General features: G+C 41.5%; 1 protein-coding gene across 4 annotated transcripts in view; it reads left to right on the forward strand.

The window, feature by feature from the left end:
- Positions 1-13,057, forward strand: part of SUSD1 (sushi domain containing 1) — a 321,740-nt gene that overhangs the window by 176,247 nt on the left and 132,436 nt on the right. For all 4 annotated transcript variants that reach the window (XM_077475343.1, XM_077475342.1, XM_077475344.1 and 1 more), the window contains one exon: positions 2,364-2,553. In XM_077475343.1, the coding sequence (XP_077331469.1) occupies positions 2,364-2,553 (190 nt within the window). The remainder of the gene's footprint in view (positions 1-2,363; positions 2,554-13,057) is intronic.

The raw sequence follows: 13,057 nt of genomic DNA on the forward strand, positions 1-13,057 counted from the left end.
ATGTGAGCTCCAGGCCATTGATATTATACAAAGTTCTTACAAAGACAATCCCCACTTTACTCCAGTTGAGACAAAGATAAATCATCTGTGCGTTGTTGCAACTTTACGTCACTTCCTTTAGAATCTATTTTCCACATATGATATTTATCTGCACTCACTTGCCTTAGCAACAGGATTACACAATTTGCCCTTTTTTGGCAGCCTTACTAGTCAAGGTGCACAATATCATGACTGCACAGAACTGGTGCTTACTTCTGAGATTTCCCAACAGTGCCAGCTAGTGCACAGCCCTCTTATGGGAACCTATACCCATGGTGCAACCCTTTCTATTACCAGTGACCTAGTTTTCAAATGTTAAGTGCTGCATAAACTGTTGGCGCTATATAAATCCTGTATTATAATGATAATCAGTTAGGCACACCTGATGGATGGACGAAGACTCACACACCCCTCCAAATTGTTCAACTAATTTCCAATGCAGGTTGATCTTACCATATGCAAGGATTGAGAGGGTTGAAAAACCTCTTTCAAAAAATTAGCGGACTCTATGGGCATACCATGAGGCAATATATGTATAAAAAATATTAATTTTATTGCAAAAAATTAAAACAACATATAACAAACACCCTATTACTTGACAATGTCAACAGATACCCAATACAACAGACATAGAGGTTTGGGTCTCATGTGAAATTAATTTAAAGTCTGTGATATACATATATATATATATATATATATATATATATATATATATATATATATATATATCAAATGGTACGATCCAACCACTCCTCCAAGTTTGCTTGTCAATGCGCTTGAAAATTTTATAGCTTCCTCAGGACATACTGGGTAGGTGCTGATAGGCTTGAAACCAAGTATTGGGGGACACCACACAACACACAGTATGATTCAAAATAGTCTTGCCAGGGATCCACTTCCAAATATTCAAGATATTCAACATATGTGTATAGCCCCACACACACGGAGGAGAAATGGTCCAACCTCCAAGGAAACCAAAGTCACTGACAAGTGATAGTGTGAATAAACTTGATGTATATCAATTGTATTATAGGATAGAAAGATACGGTGCCTCAAATTTAGTCATTAGAAACCAGAGGTAAATATTAGGAATAATGTGTACATCCCTTAGGCAGTGTCACTCATTTTAGTACTCATCAAAGATAGAGAAGCCTTACAATAATATAGAAACATTTCTTCATAAGGGGGCTTGATGGTAGAGCCAGATACAAAACCCTAAGTAGGGTAAAGGCACCTTTCCTCCATGAACTGGAAACAGCAGTCATCTTCTTTACAATAAACATAAGCTGACTTTTTTTGTTGCTATTGCATATGAGTAAGACTTTTTTTGAACTTCAGACATCTTTTATAATACATTCTATGGTCAAGTTTAATATAATTTTTATGTAGGGGTGATTATTGGTAAATCACTTGCCAAACAGCCTCTATGGGAGTGGAAACGAGTGGAAAAGAGCTATATCTAAATCCTGGAGATAATGTGTCCATAGACTACAATGTCCATGGATCCTCACCAACATCTACTGAGCCCTTGTACACACGGTTCGGAGAATCTGTCGGAATGAGTCTTATCGGACCGTGTCGTCAGATAATCCGACTGTGTGTGGTATGCATCGGACTGATTCCGTCCGAATCTCCGTCCGAACCAATTTTCCAACATGTTGGAAATATTTCCCGACCAACTGGGCCGGATGGACCTAATCTGATCATGTGTAGAGCATTTTCATCGGACCAAGTGCCACGCATACTCAGATCAACTTCCTACATCAAAGCTATTGGCTACTAGCCTGAATATAGTCCCATTGTAACTAAATTACGTCATCACGTTCTGAAAGATCGGATTTTTCGCCAACCTAGCCCGACCGTGTGTATGCAACAGTTTCGGACACAATCCGTCGGACTAAATCCGACGGGCAAAATCCGACGGATTTGGTTGGCAAAATCTCCGACCGTGTGTACGTGGGCTAAGAGTTTCTCAGTTGTTAATAATTATCACACAATTATAAATATAATGTCTTCTGTATTTATATTAATTACATTTACTTTTCGGTCTTTGAATAAGAGGGACTTTTTCTCGTTTTATATAGTACTAAAGGGGTTAGAACCTCTATCAAATGCTGCTTGTCAGGGCTACCGAGATTTCTCCTCACATTCTGCTCTGTTGATATCATTTTACCAGACAGAAAGTAAAATTAAGTCTCCAACAGCAACACAGACAGAAAAAAATGTTTTTTCTAGACTAAATGTACTACTAGAGTAGCTGAAAACTATAACCCCTATAAACCATTTTTTCCCTATTTTTATTAATGTTTTCTACTGTTTTGTAGATTTCTGCCAATGGGCATAGATATCATCAGAAGGACTTCAAGCACATGCTCATTTTTAATGTCAGCATAGATAAGCCACATCCAGTTATATGCTTGGAGCTAAAAAAGGAGACAAACTACACAGTGGAACTGATGTCAGTCTCTTACTCTCAATATCCTGCACAAATCAAGATCCTTTCCACAATACCAGGTACAATTCCAAACTGGTGTTTTACTGTCAAAAGGACTAGAAATAGATATACTGTATTTTCCTTTTTAAGATGTGAAAGAGAAAACATATTTTTCCTGATTTATATAACACTTTTGATACATTTTGCAAGCTAGTACCAAGTCTATAATATTAGTGTTCCTCTACGGGCACTACTTTTCCAAGAGACCCCTTTGACTGCTGACTTCAATCAACCCACATTTTCATGTGCTGATGTTCTTATCTGCATTTCTTTGCTTTGGTGGTTTTGAATGTGTATGTTTTGTTTAAAAATGATCACCAGGTAACCTACGATGTACTTGCCATGATCTAACAGTTTTAAGCACATGGAAGTAAAAATTTGAGCATGAATATTTGCATGCATGTAACTGTGCAGTGTGCACACTCTGACTACTGTAGGTTGTCAATGACAGATGCCGTCAGAAAGTTTGGGAACCATTTGCGTTCAAATTCCTTCTATCATGAAAGCTTACATTTTTCTAGTTCTAAAAAGATCTTAAACAGGATTTCCAAAGTGACTTGTTGTAGCAGTTTATTTTTTTTAGGAGAAAACAATATAATTTGAAGTTTTTGGCCATGTGAGCTAAAAAAAAGTGATCTAAGAGCAGCTATATGTAAGTGATTGTGGTAGTCACTTGAGCAATGATTAAATCAAAGTTTAAGAGAAGAATGGAGCTATTTACTACAAATTATTCTAAATTATTGGTTGAAAGTCACATGTACATGAGGGTATAACAAACAACTCTTTCATAGCTTTTGATGTGCCGAAAATATCCTTGTTTTTCATTGTATATATCAATAAGTTCTTGTTCTCCAGACTAAAGCTGACACAGAATCAAAGCCCAAGGTCACCATCTGGGTGGACAGGCAGTGAGGGTTATTTAGATTCATTTATGTCCAAATCCAACCAGTTCTGCAGTGGATTGTAGGCAGAACATTTCTACATTGAATGTTTTGTTTAGTGGTAATAAAACAAGTTTAGAGTAATACTTAACTAAAGCTATCAATCTGTTTACATTATAAATTATGGTCAAATATGCTACAGTGTTATTTTTTTTCTGGTAATATATCTAGTATTGTGTTTGATAGTAGAATTCCGTCATGCGTAATTGAAAGTATTAGAATAACTACATAGTTAATGTAGGTCTAAAGCCAAACTTTTTATTTTTATTTTGGTAGTGTAAGCAATGGCTTTAGTTCCAATGAGTTGTTTTTTTATGCTGTTTGTGTTTCTTTGGGGAGATTTTGCTGGACTTCCTGTCCTGTCAACAGTGAAGGAAATGCGATCATTGATAATTTTCACCAGAGCAAGGTCGGCAGTGCTGTTGACCACATTATGTCTAGACTCTAGCAAGCTACAGAATCGAATCCCTATCCCTTGTAGGCACAGAATTTAGCTAACTTTAAATAGATATCAATTAACCATAAACCTAGGTTAAAATATATGTCTTACATGGGAGGGAACTCAAACATGTCCCATGACTAGCTCCTAATAAGTGAGCTAACAAATTAAAATATCATAATCACTTTTTAATGCTCTTTATGGATTCCGTGGTTCTGTCTTAATTTCACATAAATTCCACATACATTAACTCCTCTTACCAATGTCCCATGATCATGAGGTCATTTGCGCCTCAGTATTTAGCATTATCTTTGGTAGTCAAAATCATTGCCATTTTAGTGTGGTTATTTGATTGGGTATAGCCAATAGGATGCCTAATGTTCTTTTGTATAAGATATATAAGATATATTAAGATCCAGTGGATTTAATTTAATGCTGCTAAAGTTTTAAATTTATTTTTATTGGTATTATCGAATTTACTTTATATTCTTGCTCTTCAGATAGCACTTGAACAAGTTGACTCCTTATTCCAGACTTTTACTCATGAGCAAAGAATGGACAATTATTTTTTTCTGCGGGGGATTATTCTTAAAGAGGAACACTTGCCAAAATGTTCCTTTTTTCCTTTTGGACAAAGTTTGGATGTGTTAGAACATCTGGTTTACAGTATATTGCTGCCTGTGTCCATACTGGGGACACTTTTATATACATCCATGCGAATGACAGTGGTCAGGTCCCTGATCCTGAGAATGTGTTGAAATGTTATCCGTGGGCCACAGTCAGCAATAAGGACACTTTTTCTAAGTCATGTGGGGAAGTTTTAGTTTTTTTTTGCTTTCTCTGCCAGGATTGGTGCGGTCCTTCCCAAAGGGAACTTAGAAAGCCAGTAAAGCCTAAAATATGACAATAAAATCTGGGCTGGAATTCTACCTTAAAATGTATCCCAACCATTTAAATCTCAGTTAATCCTATAGAATTGATTGTAAACGATCACCTTGTAAAACAACCCATTCAGTTTACAATAGAAATAAAAGGCAAAACATTTTTGTATAGCTATAAAAAAAAAATATATAAATACCTTTAACCCCCTTTTTTTATAAGTGATCATTCTCCCTCTGTTCTCAGCTGTATAAGAGCTGGGGGGAGGAGAAGCAGCAGCAGTCTGATCATTAGAGGAGCATACCCAAAGAGCTGACCACGATGTGTTCTCCTGGTTAGTGTGGTCAGTTTTTAATAGGAAAGCAGAGGGACTGGCAGGAACACCAGGGATTTCACATAAAGGAAGCAACACAAAGAGAACAGGGTACTTTCTCACACAAGTGCATGGTACAGCAGATACATATCAGGAATATGAAGTGTTGGGGTACCAAATGCTTTAACCACTTCCCATCTGGCCTATAGCAGAATGGTGGCCGGGCGGTGGTTCAGTTATCCTGACTAGGCATCATATGACATCCTGCAGGATAACAGCCGCCGTGCACCCCCTGGTTGACACACCACTACACCGATCTCGGTCAAGACCCTCTGGCGGAGGCTCTTTACCACGTGATCAGCCATGTCCAATCACGGCTAATATCGATGTAAACAGGAAGAGCTGGTGACCAGCTTTTCCTCACTCTCGTCTGACGGATGCGAGTACAGGAGAGCCGATTGGTGGCTCTCCTGACAGGGGGGTCTACGCGGATTGTTTATCAGTGCAGCCCCCCTCGGATGCCCACACTGGACCACCAGGGAAGCTCCCAGCATGTGAATGGCCAGGTACATCCCCCATGGCCATACAAATGTGAAAATTGATGCCTAACATACGCCAATCAGTGCCCACAAATGTGCACTGACTGGCACCTATGTGGCACAATAAAAACAGTGATGCCAAGCAATGCCACCCATCAGTGTCATCAGTGCCACCCACCAGTGTCCATCAGTCCCACCTATCAGTGCCCATCTGTGCCCATCAGTGCCCACCTATCAGTGCCCATATGTGCCCATCTAAGCCACCTATCAGTGCCACCCATAAGTACCCATCAGTGCCACCCATGGGTACCCATCAGTGCCACCTACGAGTGCCCATCCATGCCGCCTATGAGTGCCCATCAGTGCCACATACCAGCACCACCTATCAGTGCCCATCAGTGCCCCCTATCAGTGCCCATTATCAGTGTCCATCAGTGCCACCTCATTGGTGCCCATCAGTGCCGCCTTATCAGTGCTTGTCAGTGCAGCCATATCAATGCCCATCATTGAAGAAGAAAACATATTTATTTACAAACATTTTTAAAAGAAACAACATTTTCTGTCTTTTTTTATTTGTTGTGCAAAAAATAAAAAATAAATTGTTAGGGTACAGTGTAGCATGACCGCGCAATTGTCATTCAATTTGCGACAACGCTGAAAGCTGAAAATTGGCCTGGGCAGGAAGGTGTATAAGTGCCTGGTATTGAAATGGTTAATGATAGTGGTAATTTCAAATGCCTTTGTAATCTTCTTAAATCTGCAGCTTTATTAAAATAATACCTGGTTACCATTCCATGAAAGCTATTTGGTCAGACACTTCCTGTTAAAAGGGTGACGAATGCATCTTCTCCTTCTCTTTTTTTTCTTATCTTTTATTCATTTTCTTTTTCAATTTCTACATTGGTATTTCTGTTTTTCATTTGATTTGATACTTTTGCCTCTCTTTAGAAGAGGCATTTTACTGTTATGATAAAGTTCTTAGTTGACAGTCTTAGCGGTCTAGTATACCTTTGTGTCAGTGGCAGCTGGTGCCAAAGAAATTTGGGGGGGGGGGGCGCAAAGTTTTAGCCCTTGTACACACGATCGGAGATTCCGTTGGAATGTGTCCGATCGGAGCGGTTTGTCGGATATTCCGACTGTGTGTGGTCTGCATTGGACTGTTTCCGTTGGAATATCCGTCGGACCAAATTTTCCAACTTGCTGGAAATATTTTCCGACAAACTGTTCCCATCGGACATACTCCGATCATGTGTAGAGAATTCCGATCGGACAAAGTGCCACGCATGCTCAGATCAAATTACTACATCAAAGCTATTGGCTGCTAGCCTGAACGTAGTCCCATCGTAACGAAATTACGTCATCACGTTCTGAAAGATCGGATTTTCTGACCACTTTGTCCGACCGTGTGTATGCAACAGTTTCGGACAAGATCCGTCAGACAAAATCCGACGGATTTGGTTGTCGGAATCTCTGACCGTGTGTACAAGGGCTTAGTGGGTGCTGGGAAGGCTACTACACACAGAAGGTTTTGTATCCTGATATATCATGATGCGCAGAGCAGGTGAACATGCTCAGGTAAGTAAAACGGTGGGATTTGGGTGTGAAAACAAGGTATTTTTAGGATGCATTAAGGTGAAAAAACACAAACCTTTACAACCCCTTTAACTCCTATCATTCTTATACAACACATTGTACTTGTGTCTGGGGAACCCACAACTCCCAGGAGTGAAACTAGCACAAGCTTGGTTACAATGGGCTTGACAGCATCAGGATCAAGCAGGAGTTTAGAGAAAGCATTTGATGCATTGATAGGCTAGTGAATGTTCAACTTATTGTTCAAGTTATAAACTGTAACACTGTGTGTTGCATTGGGACAACCTATTCATTTTGTGCACAAATAAAAAAAAAAAAAACACTGTGCTGGATGTAAGAATACCAAATAGCAGCACACTACAATGTCAGGATATTTAAATGTTAATACATATACACTTATCATCACTTCTAGTGTTATAGCATCAAAGATGCCAAATACACAAAAGCAAATGTGAATTCATCAATGTGAATTCACAATGCAAACAATATCTGGTCTCATTCTTTCATCTTGCTGACAAGACAGACACTCCCGACCACATGCAGGGGGGGAGGGGGAGAGAGAGATTATCAGGACCTAGCAAAGGCAGAGACGCTGCAGCTGTCCTTGCTGCTCCAGAGTCAGAACATTTCATGTAATAGCACCAACCTCACATAGCCCAGGAAAACAAACTCCTCTCCAGTCTCCAGACTCACACTGCCATCCACCAACAACTATTTATAAAGTCACCCAGCTCTTCTAAACACAGAACGAGTACTGTATAGAGCAGGGGAAAGGAGACGTGGCCCAGTGTCACTAACCATTAGGGATGAGCTTCGAGTTCGAGTCGAACTTATGTTCTACTCAAACATTGCCTGTTCGCCTGTTCAGCGAACAGTGAACAATTTGGGCTGTTCGCAGCAAATTCGAAAAGCCGGAACACCCTATACAAGTCTATGGGAGAAATCTAAAGTGCTAATTTTAAAGGGTAATATGCAAGTTACTGTCCTAAAAAGTGTTTGGGGACCCGGGTCCTGCCCCAGGGGACATGGATCAATGCAAAAAAAAGTTTTAAAAACGGCCGTTTTTTCAGGAGCAGTGATTTTAATAATGATTAAAGTGAAACAATAAAAGTGTAATATTCCTTTAAATTTCGTAGCTGGGGGGTATCTATAGTATGCCTGTGAAGGGGCGCATGTTTCTGGTGCTTAGAACTGTCCCTGCACAAAGTGTCATTTGTGCAGGAAAAAAAGTCTTTTAAAATCACTTGCGGCTATTGTCGGGTCCCGTAATACAGAGAACACTCAATGAGTGTTCTCTGCATTAGCCGACAATTCATTCATTCATTAATAAAAAAAAAATAGCGTGGGGGTTCCCCTAAATTCAATTACCAGGCCCTTCAGGTCTGACATGGATATTAAGGGGAACCCCGTGTCAAATTAAAAAAAAAATTGACGTGGGGGTCCCCCTAAATATCCATAACCAGACCCTTCAGGTCTGAAATGGATATTAAGGGGAACCCGGCATCAAATTAAAAAAAAAAATTGACGTGGGGGTCCCCCTAAAAATCCATATCAGACCCTTTATCCGAGCACGCAACCTGGCAGGCCGCAGGAAAAGAGGGGGGACGAGAGAGCGCCCCCCCTCCCTCCTGAACCGTACCAGGCCACATACCCTCAACATTGGGAGGATGCTTTGGGGGTCTGTGACCCCTCAAAGCACCTTGTCCCCATGTTGATGAGGACAAGGGCCTCATCCTCACAACCCTGGCCGTTGATTGTGAGGGTCTGCAGGCGGGGGGCTTATCAGAATCTGGAAGCCCCCTTTAACAAGGGGACCCCCAGATCCCGCCCCCTCCTGTTTGAAATGGTAAGGGGGTACAAAAGTACCCCTACCATTTCACAAAGAAAGTGTCAAAATGGTTAAATAAGACAAACACACTTTTGAAAAATTCCTTTATTAAAAATGAAAAAAACAAAAAAAAGATTCCAGCGGTGCTAATCCACTCTTGCTATCCAGCGACGGGTCTCCGGGGTCCAGCGATGGATGATCATATCCAGCGACGGGGGATCTCTCAGTCCAGCGCTGTCCATACATCCTTCTTCTGTCTCCACTCCGGAGACACTGCAGAGATCCCAGCGCTGACATTTCTTATATTAGGAGGGCGGGGCCACCTGTCACCTGACCCCGCCCCCTCTGCCAGGGGTTCCCCGCCCCCTCTGATGTAACGCAGGTTTCCGTTTCCTTCACCAGTGTCAGAGGGGGTGGGGTCAGGTGACAGGTGGCCCCGCCCTCCTAATATAAGAAACGTCAGCGCTGGGCTCTCTGCAGTGTCTCCGGAGTGGAGACAGAAGAAGGATGTATGGACAGCGCTGGACTGAGAGATCCCCCGTCGCTGGATATGATCATCCATCGCTGGACCCCGGAGACCCGTCGCTGGATAGCAAGAGTGGATTAGCACCGCTGGAATCTTTTTTTTGTTTTTTTCATTTTTAATAAAGGAATTTTTCAAAAGTGTGTTTGTCTTATTTAACCCTTTTGACACTTTCTTTGTGAAAAAAGGGGGCTTCCAGATTCTGATAAGCCCCCACCCGCAGACCCTCACAACCAATGGCCAGGGTTGTGAGGATGAGGCCCTTGTCCTCATCAACATGGGGACAAGGTGCTTTGAGGGGTCACAGACCCCCAAAGCATCCTCCCAATGTTGAGGGTATGTGGCCTGGTACGGTTCAGGAGGGAGGGGGGGCCGCTCTCTCGTCCCCCCTCTTTTCCTGCGGCCTGCCAGGTTGCGTGCTCAGATAAAGGGTCTGATATGGATTTTTAGGGGGACCCCACATCAATTTTTTTTTAAATTTGATGCGGGGGTTCCCCTTAATATCCATATCAGGAACCCCCACGCTTTTTTTTATCAATGAATGAATGAATTGTTGGCTAATGCAGAGAACACTCATTGAGTGTTCTCTGTATTACGGGACCCGACAATAGCCGCAAGTGATTTTAAAAGACTTTTTTTCCTGCACAAATGACACTTTGTGCAGGGACAGTTCTAAGCACCAGAAACATGCGCCCCTTCACAAGCATACTATAGATACCCCCCAGCTACGAAATTTAAAGGAATATTACACTTTTATTGTTTCACTTTAATCATTATTAAAATCACTGCTCCTGAAAAAACGGCCGTTTTTAAAACTTTTTTTTGCATTGATCCATGTCCCCTGGGGCAGGACCCGGGTCCCCAAACACTTTTTAGGACAGTAACCTGCATATTACCCTTTAAAATGAGCACTTTAGATTGTGAACGTTCGAGTCCCATAGACTTTAATAGGGTTCTAAAGTTCACACGAAGTTTAGGTCTGTTCGCAGGTTCTGGTGCGAACCGAACAGGGGGGTGTTTGGCTCATCCCTACTAACCATGGATGAACCCCGCACTAGGAGGTCCGGCACTTACTTGTCTTGGCAGGCTCAGTGTTGGCCCGTCCATTCCTTCCTGGTTTTCTCCATGTGTTATGTTCAGTGGAGAGGGGAGGGGCCTCCCCCTCTCCACTGAACACAAGATGATTAGTCCACATGGCGGCCAACTTTTTTTCACACTGAGAACAAAGCACCCAGGCGGATGCTGGTCAGTGAGATCGACTGTGCCTCCAAACCCCACCAATAAAGTGCCGCGTCTGAAATCTCGTGATTGCATTGAGGTGGTGCTTTCCATAGTGCACTGTGTCTGGCGCTCGAACACAGTGCACTTAGTTAAAGGACATTTTTTTTATTTTATTTTTTTCTTAAAGGGGCCGTTTAAAAAAAAAAAAAAATTGTGTGACTACAGTACCCCCTATGGACGGGCCGCCACTGCTTTGTGTTATCTAAATGGTCAGCCACCCTTTCTGCTACATTTTACTTTTTTTATGTTGTCTTGAGCTCTCTAAAATCTATAAGATTTGGTGCTAAGTGTATGCTGGTGAGACCCCCACCTATTGAATAGCAACATGACAACAATTATTGATATTTGTACTTCCATTCTACATTGTTCCCTTGTATGTGTGGGGGCATTATTTCTGCTATGCTTCACGTGATTGCTTAAATAAGTACACCTTGGAACCCTGTGTGTACCCCTATTGTTTTGTATTGTTAACATTGACGACTTATTTTGCTATGACTGTCATTTGTTGAACTAACAAGCTCAGTATTGTATATTATTTTTTTTTTGTAAAATCAATAAAAAAAAAATTTTTTAACAGAAAAGGGTGGCACATGCCTCCCAATTGCTCTCCTGCATTGTCACGTGTGCCCCCAGTGGAGATTGCAAGGGAGTATGCTGACAAAGATTGCAAACTGTTGTCACAAATAGCAAGGTGGTCCTGCCCGGGACAGTGACCAAATCTTTTTTAGGACTGTAAATATGTGCCAATACATGGGATATTCTGTTTTCTGTATTATAGGCCTAAAAAAAGGGAAACTGTGGGTCATTTTATTTGCAGCCTAGCTTAATATATGTATGCCTTATCCACAGGAGACACTTTTTATTCCTTGTTGTTATTGTCCATTTCTTATTTCTTTTTTGTAAAAGAGACACTGTGGGTCTTTCCATTTGCTACCCTGTGGCTGGATAAATATATATTTGTCTCATCCACTAAGAGATGCCTTTTTGTTCATGGTTATTGTCTATTTCTTATATTTTATGTAAAAAGCTGAAGGGTAACAGTGAAAGTATCATAATCAGTAATTAGCAGTAATTATCCTTTTATAAATCAGCATAATGATCATATAAAGATCACGAAGATCTAATTTTTTGGTACTGTTTTGGGATAACCAGAGATAAGACACTAGGCTGTGTAAGGTAATTATAAAGAAACAAAAAATAGTAAATAGGTTATATTCCAGTGAAAGCAGTCCACACCAAACAGCTGAAATGTACAAATCATATTAGGTGTAATTAAAAATGTGCATTGAGTGGTTTGCAATAGTCTTTAAATAGATCAGGTCAGACTAAATTTCATACGTTTTCTTTGTCTTTCCCGAGAACAGCTTCACAAAGAAAGATTTGAAAAACTGATAGAAAAAGCTAATGTCATTTACAGCTGCCAGAATACCAATTTGTGTGTCAGCATATGCCCTGAAAAGGAAGAACACATACATTAGTTGAGCACTAGAAAAACAGTATATTGCATGGCGTGGCCAAGAGCAGCATGTGAATGGATGTGTTTCACAGAGCTCCCACGTAATATTCTTAACTTACCCTGTTCCCGGCTGGAATAACCCCCAATTTTCACAGCTGCCGCAGCTACAGCTGACACTCCTGTGGACCAAGGTCACTGGATCTGGTGGTATGGTGACCCGCAAACAGAAGGGAGATGGCGTGCAGCCTGATCCCCAACATGGCGCAGAGGGGGCTTCTTCCCAGCGCTCACTAGGAGACACACAGAAAGGAGCCGGTAAGCCTCCCAAAACCCCTAAAGCCCTGGGAAAAGACCCCCTGTGGGAAATGCTGTATTACACCCAGAAATTAAATGAGGCAGCCGAACAGCACATAGAGGAGGACTTAGACACTAGCCCAGCTATCTTCCATGCACAGGAAGTTACACAATGTACACAGGGACCTCTAGTTTCACTGACCAGCAGTTTGCTGACACAGATGAGGGAGAGGGGGAAGATGATGCAGATCAACCCACCCTAGCTGAAATACTGCAACGGAGGGTCGCATAAGTGACATGGAGGACGAGTTACCGCCATTGACGAGGGAGCTGCAATCCACAACATGCATTGCTAAAGCTTCTGAACTTAAAACAGATGACATTGAAAACTGCCTTAGGCAGTATAATATCCTGATAGTGGGGCTCCCCGAGAGGGTG

Source organism: Lithobates pipiens, unplaced genomic scaffold (assembly GCF_037356315.1).
Source record: "Lithobates pipiens isolate NorthernLeopardFrog02 unplaced genomic scaffold, aLitPip1_a1.2 Scaffold_13, whole genome shotgun sequence".
Classification (NCBI taxonomy): Eukaryota; Metazoa; Chordata; class Amphibia; order Anura; family Ranidae; genus Lithobates; species Lithobates pipiens.